Genomic DNA, 16,423 nt, shown 5'->3' with positions numbered 1-16,423 from the left:
GGAAATATGGGCAATTTAAGGCTCACTGCATTCATCACCACCCTCATTAGGATTACCGCGGCGTTGCAAGCTATTGCTCTATCTGCTTACTATACACGGAAGCGCACCTGTCCAGCCTCTCTCACTCGCCATCCCACGTTATGCGGCGAGCTACTAGTGTGCCAAAAACGAACATAACCCCATAAAAAAAGGTATTAAACGGCATCCATACCAACCACCCAGCAGACTCCGCCCCAGATGTGTGATGCCAACACTCCCTCCTCCGTAACCCAGTTAACGTGCATGCACGACCTGCTCTATGACCGCGGCCTGCATCCCGCTACTCGCTCCAGTCTCTCTGCCGTCGCATCTTAGAAGCTCATCGAAATGCCCAATTTCCCTCTTTAACCCCTCAGCAAGCGCATGGCCCCCCAGCTTGCGTGTTTGCCCCCTCGGGGGCTAGGCTGACGCCGGGTCGCTGACCTGGCCGGGCGTGCCTCGGTCCGACCTGGTCAAGCGGCAATTTCTTGGCGATGGCGGTAAAAAGCTCCTGCACATTCTCGGCTGTCTTTGCCGACGTTTCGAAGAAGAGAAGACCGGCCTCCTTTGCGTAGGCTTCGGCGTCGGCCGTCTCGATTGCTCGCTTGTCGGGCTGCTCCGTCACCAAATCCAGCTTGTTCCCGGCAAGTGCGATGATGATGTTCTCGTTGGCCTGCCTCTGTAGCTCCTTGACCCACGACTTCGCCTTGTCGAGTGATGTCTGATCCAGTTAGCAAACGTGCTAGAAACGGGACAAAAATAATACGTACGGCTTGGGTGATGTCATAGACTACAACTGCGCAGTTGGCATTCCTGTAGTACATGGGCGCAAGTGACTTGTACCGCTCCTGGCCCGCCGTGTCCCAAATTTCGAACTTGACTGTCGTGTTCTCGTCGAGCGAGATGGTCTGTGTTAGGAAAGCGGCGCCGATAGTTGATTCCCGATATGAGTCGAATTGATCCTAGCGCCCGTCAGTCCCCGAACTCGCCGTGGGCGCAAAGAAATCGGCTTACCTTGACGAATCGCAGCACGATGGAGCTCTTTCCCACGGCAGATTCACCTACATCGAGTAAGCATGGTACATCTTCCTAGCGGCGCGCGCTGTCTCACCTAGCAACACCAGCTTGAACTGAGCAAAGCGGTTGTTCATGCCGCGCGCGCCGGGAGGTCCACGAGTCGCCATTTTGGTTGTGATTTGTGGGAAAGCGGCCAACGTCAAAGCCAACTGAAATGGTGTTATTCGATTCGGCTACGGGAGCTCGGCTCTGAAAGACCGCGAAGGGTTGTCGCAGGGGAACAAAGGTCGATTGTACGGCCGATGTACAGCAGTGTCGTCGTGGATAAAAGCCGCGATAAAATGGTCAGCCGTTCAAAAGGTGCAGTTGATCGCGGGTGTCGAGGGGAACCACGGGACCAAGGTTGAATGGTTCGTCGAATAGAGCTGGTTGGAGGTTGTTGAGCGCAGCCTGGGCCTGGCCACTCGCCTGTCACTGGTCAGCGGCAGTGCACACGTCAGGCCTGGGATAGTGAAGGCAGCCGGGCTGGTCAAATTGTCCGTGCACCGTGCAGCTCCACGTGATGCAACGACGACCTGGTTACGTACCCCTGTGTGGCGGGCAGTCCAATCCCGCACCAGCCGGCGCCGGCAGCCAGAAGCGCCGTCTTCAGCCGCCAAGACTGGGAGGACCTGGCCAGATGGAACCTTGGAAGCTGTGCCGATCTGGCAACACATGCCACGCCTGTTGTTGGCAGCCAAGAATGTCAGCTTCGAGGCATTGAGGGATGGGATTGAAACGGCCAATTTTAGAATCTCCAACACAAATTGTACAAAATTGACCAAAACATTCGACAGTTTCTATTTTATGCCCACTCACCTCCACCACACGGGATGCAATTAACTCGTCCAAACCCCTGAGTCTGTCCTCTCTCGCCGCCAACATCGTTGGCCGTCGCAACCATGGCTCTCCCATTCCGCGACATCAACGTGCAAACCGCATCCGACTCGTACATCTTCTCCTCGCCCTCGAGTCCCAATGCGCCCGCCCTCACCATCGACCGCCCGACAGGCGACATCCGCCTCAGTGATGCATCCGTCCTTACCGGGAAGCGCGTCTCCCGCGTCACCAGCATCTCGGGTATCCTGGGCATGATCCAGTTGCGGCTGGGTACGTTGACGATAGCTTACGCTGGGACGTGGTTGGGATGCTAACAAGGCGCTAACTGTTCAGACAAGTACATCATCGTCATCACCAAGGCCCAGCCCGTGGGCCGTCTACGCGGACACATGGTGTACAAGGTCGTCTCGACCGAGCTCCTCCCCCTACGCGAGCGCCAAGTTCACGACCCCGATGAGGACCGCTTCCTCGCCCTCCTCAAAACCTTCATCAAGTCCGGTCCTATGTACTTCTCGTACGCGATCGATCTCACCAACAGCTTCCAACGCCAGGCCCAGCAGGATGTCGAACGCCCCCTTTGGAAGCGGGCCGACGACCGTTTCTTCTGGAACCGCTTCGTCCAGACCGACCTGATCGACTTCCGCAACCAGGGCGGCCGCGGCCAGCCGGCACCCCAGCCCGGTATCGACCCTTATATCCTGCCCGTCATGTTCGGCATGCTCGAGATCCACCCGACGACATTCAAGGGCACCCCCCTGACAATAGCGCTCATCACCCGGCGGTCTCGCAACCGGGCAGGCACCCGTTACTTCACTCGTGGTCTCGATGACCAGGGCAACGCCGCCAACTACAATGAGACGGAACAAATCTTGATCCTCAACGACAGCACGGCGGGACTTGGCGGCTTTGCGAGCAGCGCCGGGCCGGGCGTGCAGCGAAACGTCTCAGGCGAAGGCAAGGACATGCAGATCTTGTCGTACGTCCAGACCCGCGGTAGCATCCCAGCCTACTGGGCCGAGGTCAACGTGCTCAAGTACACGCCGAAGCTGCAGCTCCGCGCTATCGAGGCGGCGCTGCCGGCCGCAAGCACCCATTTCGACGAGCAGATCCGCATCTACGGCGACAACTACTTGGTCAACCTGGTCAACCAAAAAGGCCGCGAGAAGCCCATGAAAGAGGCCTACGAGCAGATGGTTGACATGCTCGTGTCGAACCCGCAAGAGCGCGTGCAAGGTGACCAGCGCACCGACGAGAAGTTCCACACCATCGAGACGGGCGGCGGCCCGCAGCGCTCGCCCTTCGACCGGCTGCACTACATCTACTTCGACTTCCACGCCGAGACCAAGGGCATGCAGATGCACCGGGCGCAGCTGCTCATCGACCGCATGCGCGAGGCGCTCGTCGCGCAGCAGTACTTCCGCGCCGCCGACATGCCCGGCAGCCGCATCGACGGCCGGCTCGAGGTGCGCAGCCTGCAGACGAGCGTGGTGCGGTCCAACTGCATGGATTGCCTCGACCGCACCAACGTCGTGCAGAGCATGCTGGCGCGCTGGACGCTGGACCGCATGTTCATCGACCTGGGCCTGCTGCCGCGCGGCGCGCGCTTCGCCGACGAGGACGACGCCTTCGAGCTCATGTTCCGCAACATGTGGGCCGACAACGCCGACGTCGTCTCCAACGCCTACTCGGGCACCGGCGCCATGAAGACGGACCTGACCCGCCTCGGCAAGCGCACCAAGGGCGGCGCCCTGCAGGACGGCAACGTCGCCGTCACCCGCTACTGGAAGAACAACTTCCTCGACGGCCCCCGCCAGGACGCCTTCGACCTGTTCCTCGGTGCCTACCAGGTGCCCGCCGGCGGCATCGGGTCGGGCTTCATCTTTGCCGACCGCCGCCCGGTGTGGATCCAGAGCGTCCCGTACATCGCCGCATTTGGCTTCTTCTTCGTCCTGGTGGCCACGTACACTCCCCGCCTCCCCGACTCGGCCGTCTGGCCGCTGCGGCTGTTCACCATATTTTGGGTTGCCGTCACGCTATGGAGCGTACATTTCATCTTCAGCAACGGCATGCTCTATGTAAGCTCCCCCCCCTCCCCCTACCCGCCAACCCCCTGGTATTCCCTACCTAGCAGAGCAATCAATGTACTGACTACCCATCCCCGCGCAGGTCAACTGGCCCAAACTGAACCCGCGCCCCTGGGCGACAGAGGGGTACCACGAGACCATCACCCGGGTGCGCAAGGACAAGCTGCTGGGCCCGCTGGTGGCGCGGCACGAGCGCGGGCTGAGCACGGCGCGGTATATCAATGCCGAGGAGGGCAAGAAGAGGATCGAGTAAGGCGGTTGGTTCTTTGGGGGGTGCGTGTGGTTGCTTGTTGGCTCCTTTTCTGGATTTGGTGTCTTCTGAAAATGTCGTTACCTATGGTGTGTTAGTAGTTAGTGCCCATAGGGCTGGGTTAGAGTAGAGCGATGTTGGGCTCCAACTTGACTTGGAATTGTTTTAATACAGTGGTTTTGGTGGTCGGTTGGACCGCGTTTCGCACAACCAAATCAGTTGATCGTCTTGTCGGGCATCCAGGTGACATCTGAGAGCATCAACTCATCACGTCAAAACATCCATCCAAAGTCAACCACCACACCTCAGGTGAAGTCAGAAATTCAAGGTTGAATTACCTTTACCAAGTCTGGCTGGCATAAAATATTACAAAAGTAAATACACGTCTGGGTATCGCGCTTCGGCTTCTCAACAATGCTCCCCTGAATCCCAAAACAAACAGGTCGCTCCCGCTCATTACCAGGCCATGATGCAAACCGGCTACCCCTAGAAAACCAACAAAAGAAAACAAAACTACCTACAAAACATAATAAACAACCCCACCTCTACCTGCACCACGAGCTACGCCTACAACCACAACAACCATCTCACCCCCCTCACAGCCCCCTTCCCGACCCCCAACCCCACCCTCGCAATCATCACCAAAAACCACACATACCACATACACCCAACGAGCACCCACTCCACCAGCAACCACCCGACCCTCCGAATCCACCTGAACCGCCTCCTCCGCCGCCGCAACATCTTATCCATCGCATCCAGCACGTTCTTCACCTTGAGGCGCTGACCAACCACCAAATCATGATTAGCAGCGTCGGCGTCGTCGATGGCCGACTGCGCGAGGTCGGTCAGCTCGTGCGCGACCTTGGCGCGCAGGGACTCGACGCGGTGGAGGAGGGAGGGCGCGGTGGAGGAGAGGAATTGCGAGGAGAGGGTTTGGAGGTCCGAGGTGGAGGACTGGATGGAGGCGGCGAGGGTGCGTGCCGCGATGGGGTAGGCTTCGGTTTGGGCGAGCGGGGTCGTTAGCAGGCGGTGGGAGGTGGCTGGGTCGGGGGCGAGTTGGGCGATTTCGGTCCAGGAGAGGGATTGAGGGGGGTTGGTGGTGGTGATGGTGGTGGTTGGGGAGGGGAGGAGCTTGCGCGCTTTGGCGCGGCGGTCCATTTCCGTGGCGTGGATGCCCGCGCTGAGGAGGAGCGCGCGGAGGCGAGCGATTTCGCGCTTGGAAACTGCAGTCGAACCAGAGGTTGTGTGGCGATCGGCGATGGACCACTGCCGGTTGGCGGGTATGGTGGAACGGTGAGGTAAGGCGAGTGCCGTGTCACGGCGGATGGAGGTAGCTCGGGTGTCATCCGGTCCGATCTGCGACTCCGTGTCGGTCTCGGCAGGTGCTTGGTTGCGCACTTGAGCCGGGGGCGGCGAGGTGCTGGGGGATGCGTTCTGCACATCGATCCTCGGCGGCTTGAGCAAGTCGAACCTTGAAGACCGCCGGCTGATAGGCCGTACAAACGGGTACTGGAGCTGGCTCTGGGAAGAAGACTCGTAGTTGTGTAGCAGTGAAGGGTCCAGCAGGGTGTTTGTGTCGTGCGCTGAGCGGCTGCGGCCATGCCGGGGCCCGCGCGATCTACCCCTAGACTCGGCCTCAGAGTCGTCGGACGAAGTGCTGGAGGAGTCATCGCCGTCTTTCCGCCATATCATATCGCTAACCTTGGAAACGCCGCTGCGCAGCACGGTATCGATGCGCGGGCCGCGGAGCAGCGACCGGAAGCTTATCCCGCCATCATCTCCACGTAGCTTGGCACCACTGAGGCTTTTATGTGACCGGTGACCCAGTATCCGCTCGCCGATCGGACTCCTCGAGGGCCTCCGCTGCGGCGACGAAACGCCGCTCCCAGTCGGCTCCGGGGCCCCAGCCCAGGGGTCTTGTGGGGCCAGGGTAACCCCGTCTTCTCCTAAATGATGGGCATCCGCGTTACGTTCCTTGCTGCGTTCCCGGAAGATGCTCTTGACCCTCGTCAGTGGGTTACGGTGAGGTGATCCCGCTCTACTAGACATGGGAGACAAGTCCATCCCCAGCGCCGGCACCAAGCCGACGTCAGGGGTCGGCCGCAGGTTTGGCGAGTTTGGCTGCGACGTATCATCGTCAACCGAAAAGCGTCTGCTCGTCGGAACTTCCAAGCTAGCTCGCCCGGTGTGTGATGGCGGTGACCTAGGCAACGGGCGCAACCTCGGTCCGAGACCCTTGGTTTCCGTCTCGCTCAGCTCTGCGCGGGACTCTGCGCGGCGATGTCCACTAGCACTCGGCTCTCGCTCTGGGGTCATCGGTGCGAACTTCATACGTTTCGCCTCGTGGTCATAAAGCGGGTGCAACTCGGCCTCCCGCTGCTCGCGGGCAATCATTTCTTCCATCTGCTTCTCCAAGACGGACCTCACGGTGTTGGGAGGAATACCGCTCTTCGCCCGCCGTCGGCGATCGCTGTCCGTATCGGATGACTCCGAGGCCGAACCCCGGTGGAGGCGGAGCAGGTCACGGTTAGTGAATGAGCTGGTATGCCGGTGATGTGAGCCCTTTAGCGCCCTGAACTTCTGCTGAGCTCGATCCCTCGCAGCTATGAGTACATGTTCGTGCTCATGCCTTGGTAACGGGTCCGGAGTCGCCTTCTCGCCGGGAGTGTGTGCTTCTAGCGAAACCTTGGCCGAGCCTGGTGTTGCTAGACGGGGCGTCTCATCGCGAGACATCGGCCTAGGTGCCTCGGGGGCTTGGGGGAAGACGCGCCTCCAATGGCGGTCTTCGACCAGCCTCTTGTTATCGTCGAGTTCGAGCCACTGCACGTCTGCCAACATGTCCGCCGGATCAATCACCCAGTCAACGCGGGGCCGCTTAGGCTTCGTCGTGGCTGCCGCCCTCGCGTTCGCCGGCGGCGGAGAAGTTTGCAAGTCCGCCGTCTGCGCACCTGGGAACGGAGGCAGACTGGGATTGCCGAGTTGACGAGCTTGCCCGGTGGCCACCCACTTGGCCACGTCGTCGACCCACTCGGAAACCTTCATGACATCCGTAAAGCCCTGCTCCTCGCCGTCAATAGTGCGCCTCTCGCGAGCTCGCACCTTCCGATTCCGTATGTATTGGAGCGGGTTATACGGCCGCCCAATCTTTGCCTCCGACTCGTTGGTTGTGGTCCTAGACACCGGAGCAGAGCCGTTTGGCGTGACTGGAGGTGTGGCAGTCCAGGGTCGCGCTGTCCGCTCAGGCTCCAGTGGGGGGACCAACTCGAGAACCCGGCGATACTGTGCCATCAGGTCCAGATATTCCTTCGCCTTTTGGGCTCGCGCGAGAGTAGAAGTCGAGAAATGATAGCGATAGCTTGTCCCGGGGTCAAAGGCAGGTTGCAAAGGCGTGAAAACCCTCCCAATACCGACCCTCGGCGACCGGTCGGGCTTGGGCGACACTGTCCGTGATATTTTCCGCTGTTGCTGAAGGTGATACCTGAGGCTCCCTCCATGCGCGTTGTCTGGCAGAGGTGCCAGTCTCGGCGGTGTGGGTTGCGAGACATTCCTGCGCGAAGCAAGCCGTCTGGACTCGCTCAAATTCAACGCCATGCTGACGATCTGGGCCGACTCCACGTCCAGCTGCGTGCTGCTCGTCCCGGGAGAAGAGCCGACGATAGTATCGCCAGTTAATGAGCTACGGTTTGTGACTGTCGTTGAACCCGACTCCTCTCCGGTAAGGCCGCTCGGTCTGGGAACGCCAGGCGGTCCCTCTGTATTGTTCGAGGCGGCCCCCGACACCGGCTCCTGACCATGCTGAGGGTCTATCAAGGTCTGTTGGTCAAAGGATCTCCGCTGCCACCTGTCCGGTGCGTAAGTATCCTGGTCGTGACGGCGGGCAGAGTTGTGACGGGTCAGAGGGTCAACGAGAAGGAAACCGCCGCTGGATCGATGCTTGTGGGCGCGATGGACGCCCGAGAGGCGGTTTTCGGCATGGCTACGGTTGGCGCGCTGTGGACGGGCGGTCTGGCCGTGTGGTCCTACATCGGCAGCCGATGGGCCTGCAGTGCTCAAGAAGGCAGTAGTATCTCGAGTATCGGCGTCGCGGTACGGAGAATTGGATAGTCGTGCCGCCCGCTGGGGGTGAAGATTGGGGGGTGGGCTGGCATCTTGGTCCGTCATGGCGCCCGTCGATGCGTCGTGATGCGCCGCAGGAACTGGTCGACGGGACTTGGACTGCTACCAGTAATTGTCATTAGGTTCGATGCATCGTTACGGGGTGCTGGTAGTTAGGCGGTTCGCAGGGCGAGGGAACCATGTGAAGCCGACGTCAGGAGGCGGTCGTTGGGTGTTCCCATTCGCCGAGATCCGTTGGTTTGAACATTCCAAGTTTGGTCTGCAGGGGAGCAGTCCCTGCGAATTTCGGCACGGCAGTCGGTGAGCAGGCTCGGCAGGGTCCAAAAACAGGTAGAGCACCTGACTGGAGGGAGGCCAACCATCCCCACTGTTACCCGCCAACAGGCGGGGTGCCTCTGGTATCAGTGCAGTGCTCAAAGCCTGGTCTGGAACTGAATCCTTCAACTCAATCCAAACGTCGAGCCAAAGAACCACGAAAATCAGACTGCAATAGTAGAGATGCAAACAGATGATACTGCGCATTGTATGCTGATGGCTAGCTATGCAATACATAAGTCCTCAAAAGCAACCTCAAAGCCGGAAACGGCATCGTCAAACTTCGCAAGAGACAAACAACTTGAGATAGAAAACAGCCGCTGTGGTCAAGTTATTGGCCGCCTGACTGAAGCATCAGCCGCTGAGTGATGTAAATAATTATCTTCGAGTACCAAATATGTACTAGCAATGCGAGAACATGCGCGCCCCAAACGCTTGGGTGGCCATCAACAAATGCAATACCGTAACCCGTAACCATTCGCCACCTGAGTACCTCTATTCCCTAACCAATATGCCCATACCGATTCAAATGCCCAAACACACCGAAACCAAACCCCGCCTTTAAAACACAGTCACGGCGCTCACCCAGCCGTTCTTCAACACCTCAAACACCAGCCCCGGAAACCCATACAGCGTCGTGGTCGAGTCCTCCCCGCGGCCCTTGCCGACGCCAGGGTTCGTTGCGCCGCCTTCCTCCCACCCGCCCAGCAACTCACAGCTGCTCCCCGGGCTGTCCCCCCACCCGCGGTTAAGCACCATGCCCCGCTGTTTCTGCCGAGCGTCAGCCTCAGACGCATAGACAGACTTCCATTCTTCCCGAAGCCGCTCTTCCACCTCCCCGAAGGGCGTCTCCGAGTTTGTAACGCTGCCCGCGTTAGGCGAGGAGAGGTAGGCAATCTCCCAGCGGCAGCGGCGGTGACGGTTGAACGGGTAGGAACCTGGGACGTTTCCGTGAAGGATGACTTTTATAGCGACCAGGCGATCCGCAGCGGTAGAAGCAAAGCCCAGTTGAGGGACATCGTCTTTCCCGTGCTGTGATGGCGGCGGTCGGGAGGGCGTGACGGGCGTCGAGATGAGCACGTCGAAGCCGAGGTAGAAATAGTTATAAAAGCACTCTCCGGATACGTTGGCAACAATGTCGTCCTCGACTGCCTCGTCGTTGGAGTCGTATTCATCTGATGCGGGGAGCGAGGACTGGTCGGTGTCGGTCAGGTCATCCTGCCGCTTCATATCGCTGCCGCCGGGGCCAGCCACGGGGTTGCTTGTGGCCCGCAGTTTGTGGATGTACATCCTCTGATCGCTCTTGCGGTAAATGGCGTCGGGCGGCCCCAGCTCAGCCACCAACTGTTGTGGGGTTGTCTCGCCGAGCATAATCCAGAAGGAATTGTTGGTCCACTTCCGAAAGAGCTGGAGATTGCCGCCCCCGTAAATCTTCACCAGCGAAACTTCATCCGGACTCGTCTCCTTACCCTTTGCAAGCGGGGCGAACGTCTTGATGCTGGGGAGTATCTCTGTCCACATCGTGCCACGGGCTTGGACCCACGAGTCGCCGCTAAACACGGCCATAGATGTCGGGATGGCGGTTGAATGCAGCAGGGACACAACATCCTTGGACGGCGAGTATTCCTTTTTCTTCATGGAAAACGTGAATGCCACGCCAGGGTACGACAGCACGTACATCTCAACAGACGGCAGGTATTCTCCATCATATGTAGGCCCCAAAAACCGCTGGTAAATGTGACGGAACGTTGGCCCGGGTGTGGCATCAGCCGGCGGCGCGTCTTCCGTCGTAGGCCGCACGAGATCCCGCTCTTTATCGTTGGCCGGTTTGAGAAAGATGTGATTCTTGGTAAAGTCAAGCACCTCGATCAGCCGCAGCCGCTGCTCGGGACCGTCGAAGCGCAACCGTATTCCGTTCGCTGGGAGTCTGACGACGACGGGCTCCTTCACCGGGTCGGCCGAGGTGTACATGAGGTCAAGCTTCGGGAACCGCTGGGGTTCAGCCTTGAGGCGGGTCAAGACATCGTGTAAGGAGGCTCCGAGGACGAGAAAGCCCAGAGCCCGGCCAGGGTGGAGCTGGGCCGAGAAGAGCGACGACATGACAGGTATTTATTTGTCGGAGGCGCTCGTGGTGTAAATATCCCAGGTGCTGGGGTGCGATCCGACGGTGTGAGGGCAGGTTCCAGGTTGGACAGAAGGGGAAATCAGTCGGGAACAAGGTCGTTTGTAAGGATGTTCCTACGCGGTAGACAGCCGATTAGTATTAACTGAAGCTAATAGTTAGGCTGTTCAAGTCTTATCGAGAAGTTGGCATTTGAAAATTGTTAAATCAGGTTGAAATGATAAACACCATCAACGGGAGCCAACCTAGAAAATGGGACGTGTTCAACACTGTCCGGGGCTTTGGGAACCCGTGATCGTGGCAGGCGGTCGCCGGGGACGTCATCCGGCACTGGCGACCGATGGAGGGGTAGGTGGGGGCTCCAAGCTGCCTGGTCTGTCTTGGCGTAAACCGGAAATGGCATGTGGAGCGAGCGTTGCTACGGCAATGGCACCCCAGCCTGTGCGTGTTTGTGTGCGTCGCGCCTGTCGCCCCCTTGCAATCCCCACTCAGACCACCGCAGCAGCACTTGCATTTTTGCCCATGACAGCGAAGACCAGCCCGCACACTTCGATATCCCCTGTCGGCGGAACGAGGCACGACGCGCCCCCAATTTGATTTTTGGATGTTCTTTTCGAATTTCGCTGCCGCGTTTCAATAATACCCCAGAATACTCCGGCCCAGTCATCATCACAATTCTACGCGACCCGCTCCCGATGGAGCGCAGAAACACATCAATGGCGCCGCCGTCTCGGCCAGGTCCCGGGCGCCCGAGCCTCCGTCCCGGAGTACGAACCGCAACGGCAGGCTCGTCGAGGCTAGGAGCAGGGCGGCACGCGCCAACCTCGCGCCTGGCGCGGGCGGCATCACCAGCGGACTCGGTTATGTCGGTGGCAACATCAGCCACGACAGGTGCCAAGCGCAAGGAGCGCGACTTTGACCCCGACGATGGGGAGGCTACGAACATCAATGTTGTCGTGAGGTGTCGCGGGAGGAACGATCGGGAAGTTAAAGAGAACAGCGCTGTGGTGGTGCGGACCGAGGCGACCAAAGGGAAGCTGATCCAACTTTCAATGGGCCCAAATTCGGTCAGCGACAAGACGTACAACTTTGACCGTGCCTTTTCGCAAGCCGCAGACCAGAATATGGTTTTTGAGGAGGTGGTAAAGCCAGTCCTGGACGAGGTAAGCAAGAGGCAATCCGGGCCGCATTCAAACTCACGCTGACGCCGGCAGATGCTCTCGGGCTACAACTGCACCATCTTCGCCTACGGGCAAACTGGCACCGGCAAAACATACACAATGTCCGGCGACCTAACCGAGACCATGGGCATGCTGTCCGATAACGCCGGCATTATCCCTCGGGTACTCCAAGCCCTGTTCAAGAAGCTAGAGCTTGACGAGCAAGAAAACTCGGTCCGATGCTCGTTTATTGAGCTGTACAACGAGGAACTGCGGGATCTTCTTTCGTCCGACGACAACGCGAAGCTCAAGATCTACGACGATACATCAAGGAAGGGCCACTCTACGACAATGGTGCAAGGAATGGAGGAGAGGTACATCCTGAACGCCGGTGACGGCCTCAAGTGGCTCCGAGAAGGCAGCATCAAGAGGCAGGTAGCGGCCACAAAGTGCAACGATCTGAGCAGCAGAAGTCATACCGTCTTTACGATAACGGTATACGCGAAACAAAAGACGGAGAACGGGGAGGACTTCCTCATGCTGGGAAAGCTGAACCTGGTCGATCTGGCTGGCAGCGAAAACATCCAACGGTCGGGGGCGGAAAACAAGCGCGCGGCCGAGGCAGGGCTGATCAACAAGAGCTTGCTCACCCTAGGACGGGTCATCAATGCCTTGGTTGACCGCAGCCCTCACATTCCGTACCGAGAGTCAAAACTCACTCGGCTGCTGCAGGACTCGCTAGGCGGCAGGACAAAAACATGCATCATTGCGACGATATCTCCGGCCAAGAGCAACCTCGAAGAGACCATCTCAACACTGGACTATGCTTTCCGGGCCAAGAACATCCGCAACAAGCCGCAGCTGAATGCGCTGACTAACAAGAAGACGCTTCTGCGGGATTTCACCATTGAAATCGAGCGGCTCAAGGCCGAACTAATTGCGACGCGCCAACGCAATGGCGTCTACTTGTCGAACGACATGTACGAGGAGCTGACAGTGCAAAATGAATCACGCCGCATCTTGACGGAGGAGCAAGCGGCCAAGATCGAGACTCTCGAGACGAATCTAAAAAACAAACTGCAGGAACTCTTGTCGGTGACGTCAAACTTTATGGGGCTGAGGAAGGAGCACGAAGAGACGGTGGCTCAGTTTGATGAGGCCAAGGAGGTGCTGGAGCAGACCGAGATCGTGCTCACAGCCACCAAGAAGGCACTCGCCGAAGAAACCCAGCTCCGCAAAGCCCACCAGGCGACGGAAGAGCAGCTGGCGCTCCTTGGGGGCGACCTACTCAGCACGCTCGAAAGGACGGTTGGCGACATCAGCAGTCTGCGCGCGAAGAACAGGCGCAAGTCAGACCTACACAACCTCAACCGAAGCACATGGAACATGTCACAGGCGCACGTCGCGGATATTACCGAGCTCGTGGAGGGCCGTATCGAAGAGTTCCGGCAAGGCCAGGAGGAGCACATTTCCAACGTGTCGCAGCGGATGCAACTTTTCGTCAAGAACGAGCTGGAAAAGCTGTCATCAACCCAGAGCTTCCTCGACGAGAACCTGTCACAATTTGCCGAGTCAAGGACACAGCTCGCCGCGCAACAGGAACGGTAAAAAGAGGAGATGGACACCGTGCTTAAAGAGATTCAGGTGGTTCGGGACAACGTAAAACAGCGCGTGGGCGAGAGTCTCCAGGCCATTGCCGCGGCCGCCGAGCGAATCGCTGGGGACGTGTTGAGCGAGCTGGGCACATTCCACAGCCAACTACACACATCGTACAGCTCGTTGGGGAAGGACTGCAAGTCGGTGTTTGAGGAACTGCTGCGGCACATACGCGCGCAGAAGGCCGAGTCGGACAGACTCAAACATGAGCTGGAGGAGGCGAGCCATGCCATCGTCGAGTCGAACGAGTCGGTCTCGACAAGGATACAGGAGGTTTTGGACGAGGAGCGGGCACAGGCAGCAGTGGAGCGGCAGGCCCTTCTTGCGCAAATGACGAAACTCATCAACTCGCAGGCCGAGCTCCAAGAGTCTCGCCTAGCCGAAAAGGCCGCTCTCGTCCAGGACAGCATTGCGGAATCCAACAAGACCTTCCAGGGCAGCGTTTCAGAGTACTCGGCGGGGATGAACGCGTGGAGCGAGCGAGACAGCAAGGTGCTCGAAGAGGTCACCACCTCTAGGGACGCGCTGAAAACCAGGCTCAAGGATGACTGGACAGTAAGTCAAAACCAACAACCCTTTGCAGTAGGCGCCGCTAACAATCCCAGGTCGCAAGCAAGCACAGCACCTCGATCCAAACTACTACCAAGTCGGTCCACGCCGAGACGGTGCGGGTGGTGGAGGAGCAAATCCAGGACCTCGACGTGCAAATGCAGGACCTCGACGACTTTGTATCGCGCGCCAAGTCGCACAACGCGAATCACCACGAGCGGCACAACGAGTCAGTGCAGGGCCTGAACACGACTGTGGAGCAGTCCTTCAACAACATATCCGGCCATTTCAAGGAAACGTTTGGCAGGGTGCAGACCCTCGGCGAGGAAATGAAGGCCGATGCCGAGACACTCGAAAACGCCCTCGAGCCCCTCGACGAAAACATCTGCCAGCCCCTATCCGAGCTCCGAGACAGCGTCCAAAAGACCGAGCTGGCCGAATACGAGCCGACAGGCGAGAGCCCGGAAAAGACCAAATACGACTACCCCACCGAGCTGCCTCGCACCGACGCGCACGAGCTGCTCCTCGCCGCCATGCGCGAGTCGCCCACCCGCAACAGCAGCAACAACAGCCCCTACCCACCAAGCACCATCGTCCTCCCGGACATCAACCTCACCCCGGTGCGCTCCCCGACCCGCCCCGCCACCTCGGACAGCCACCACTCGGAGGGCCTGCGCGAGGTCGACCCTAACCTGGCCTCGGCTACGAAGGCTACGACGGGGGGCGCCGTCATGATGTTCGATGCCGCGCCGAACATGCTCTCGCCGTCGCCCGCTGCGGCCGGCGCCGGCGCGGGTGGCGAAATTGCCACGCCGCTGCCGCTGCTCAAACCGACCACCAACGCGAGGGCTAGGGCGTCCCGGCTGGCGAAGCGGGTGGGGGGGATGGGCGCGGTGGCAGAGGGGGCGGAGAACTTGCCGCCGCCGGCGATGAGGAGCTCGACTAGGAGGAAGAGTCCGCGGTTGCGTTAGTTGGCTTGGTGGTTGGTCGGGGGGTTGGGGCTGGGTTTGGTGGTGTGATGGGGCTGGATTCGGTCGTGTCATGGGGTGATGGTCAGGGGGCGGAGTCAATCTTTATATACTGGGGTTTGTTTTCTTTTGTCTAGGCTGGGCTGGGCTGGAGTTGGTGTGTTGGTGTGTGCTTGCTTTTGAGCTACGATGACTACCTCAGTTGTGTCGTGACTTGGGGGGAGGGTAAATAGGAGGCGTTTTTGGCGGGCTGGCAGGCAGTTGTTTAGGTTGTAGGGTTACTGAGCACCGATACCCCGTGCGGTTCGCGTTGGTTGGTCTTTCAATTCAGAAGCACTGTTATGATGGTATGGCACTGTATATTACGTTTTTACATCTGCGTGCGTTTTTGTTGTTGAGACGTATGTGCATACCTGCTGTTAATCACCTCGAAGTTGAGGCAGTTGACAAAGGAGTTATCTGTTAGCGATGGCAAAGCGCAGGGAGCCAGCAACAGGGAGTCATTACAGAACAGCAAACTACAGTTTTGAACGACCCACTCCCATTGACCAACCGTACCACCAAATTCACCAGGCAGAAAAAATAAAAAAGTGAAGCCCCTAGACCAGGACTGTTGGTGATATTTTGACAAGGGTGAGATTCGAACTCACGCCCCTTTCGAGACCACGGATTTTCTCGGATGAGAAGGGAGATTAAGGGTGGACCTTAACGTGGCGCCTTAGACCGCTCGGCCACCTTGCCTTTGGAATTGTTTTGTGAAGGGCCGGTTTCGGGGGAGGGCTTTTGGATCGTGGGTTTGTGGGTTGTGGGTGGGTGTGGAGTGGGATCCACAGGGACGGTGGTTGAGGGGTCGTCGTTGGTCGGGGTTGGGGTTGGGGTTGAGAGTGGGAGTTCGGAGTGATCAAACAATACCTCCTCATCTTTATTTCTTGGAATTGATAGCAATCGAGTTATGCGATGTAAGTTCCCGGTTACTGCAGGGCGCGCCCTTTGTAAGAGACCCTCACCCTCCTCTCGCCTTCAATTGCGGGGCAAAAGGATATGGTTACATGACAGGAGATCTACAAACCTCGAGGCACTCGCCGGTACGAATTGGGCAGGTACATACCAAGGCATGGTAGGGCACCAGCGGGGGTTGAGATAGCTGATTCGACCACCAGTGTGTGTTCTACGGAAAGGTGACGGCAGGGCATCGGATCCGTCGTATTTAGAACGTCATCTGTATAGTGTATAAGTCAATAAGTGAAAACGACATCAACTTCCCAGCCAGACTCATTCATACCATC

At 58.6% G+C, this 16,423-nt stretch overlaps 5 protein-coding genes and 1 non-coding gene across 6 annotated transcripts; 2 read left to right on the top strand and 4 right to left on the bottom strand.

Moving 5' to 3' along the window:
• Window positions 1–391: 391 nt before the first annotated feature.
• CHGG_01959 (uncharacterized protein) lies at window positions 392–1,202 on the bottom strand (the record flags this gene model as incomplete). The annotated part of the gene is made up of 4 exons (XM_001221179.1): window positions 392–739; window positions 789–926; window positions 1,033–1,079; window positions 1,130–1,202. 4 exons carry the CDS (start codon window positions 1,200–1,202, stop codon window positions 392–394), a joined length of 606 nt encoding a protein of 201 aa, XP_001221180.1.
• Window positions 1,203–1,976: 774 nt separating this feature from the next.
• On the top strand, window positions 1,977–4,251 carry CHGG_01958 (uncharacterized protein; the record flags this gene model as incomplete). The annotated part of the gene is made up of 3 exons (XM_001221178.1): window positions 1,977–2,184; window positions 2,248–3,989; window positions 4,081–4,251. 3 exons carry the CDS (start codon window positions 1,977–1,979, stop codon window positions 4,249–4,251), a joined length of 2,121 nt encoding a protein of 706 aa, XP_001221179.1.
• Window positions 4,252–4,520: 269 nt separating this feature from the next.
• CHGG_01957 (uncharacterized protein) lies at window positions 4,521–7,842 on the bottom strand (the record flags this gene model as incomplete). The annotated part of the gene is made up of 2 exons (XM_001221177.1): window positions 4,521–4,552; window positions 4,914–7,842. 2 exons carry the CDS (start codon window positions 7,840–7,842, stop codon window positions 4,521–4,523), a joined length of 2,961 nt encoding a protein of 986 aa, XP_001221178.1.
• A 1,401-nt stretch (window positions 7,843–9,243) lies between these two features.
• CHGG_01956 (uncharacterized protein) lies at window positions 9,244–10,782 on the bottom strand (the record flags this gene model as incomplete). The annotated part of the gene is made up of 1 exon (XM_001221176.1): window positions 9,244–10,782. One exon carries the CDS (start codon window positions 10,780–10,782, stop codon window positions 9,244–9,246), a length of 1,539 nt encoding a protein of 512 aa, XP_001221177.1.
• Window positions 10,783–11,520: 738 nt separating this feature from the next.
• On the top strand, window positions 11,521–15,140 carry CHGG_01955 (uncharacterized protein; the record flags this gene model as incomplete). Its single annotated transcript, XM_001221175.1, has 4 exons — window positions 11,521–11,967; window positions 12,019–13,568; window positions 13,740–14,175; window positions 14,226–15,140. The coding sequence occupies 4 exons, from the start codon at window positions 11,521–11,523 to the stop codon at window positions 15,138–15,140; spliced, it is 3,348 nt and encodes a 1,115-aa protein (XP_001221176.1).
• A 622-nt stretch (window positions 15,141–15,762) lies between these two features.
• Window positions 15,763–15,878, bottom strand: CHGG_11141. Its single transcript has one exon. It is a non-coding gene; the product is annotated as a tRNA-Leu (tRNA).
• Window positions 15,879–16,423: the final 545 nt, after the last annotated feature.

This window comes from Chaetomium globosum, genomic scaffold (genome assembly GCF_000143365.1).
Source record: "Chaetomium globosum CBS 148.51 scaffold_1 genomic scaffold, whole genome shotgun sequence".
Taxonomy (NCBI): Eukaryota; Fungi; Ascomycota; class Sordariomycetes; order Sordariales; family Chaetomiaceae; genus Chaetomium; species Chaetomium globosum.
Note: the sequence above shows the minus strand (reverse complement) of the source record. Positions and strands in the feature narration are given on the sequence as shown.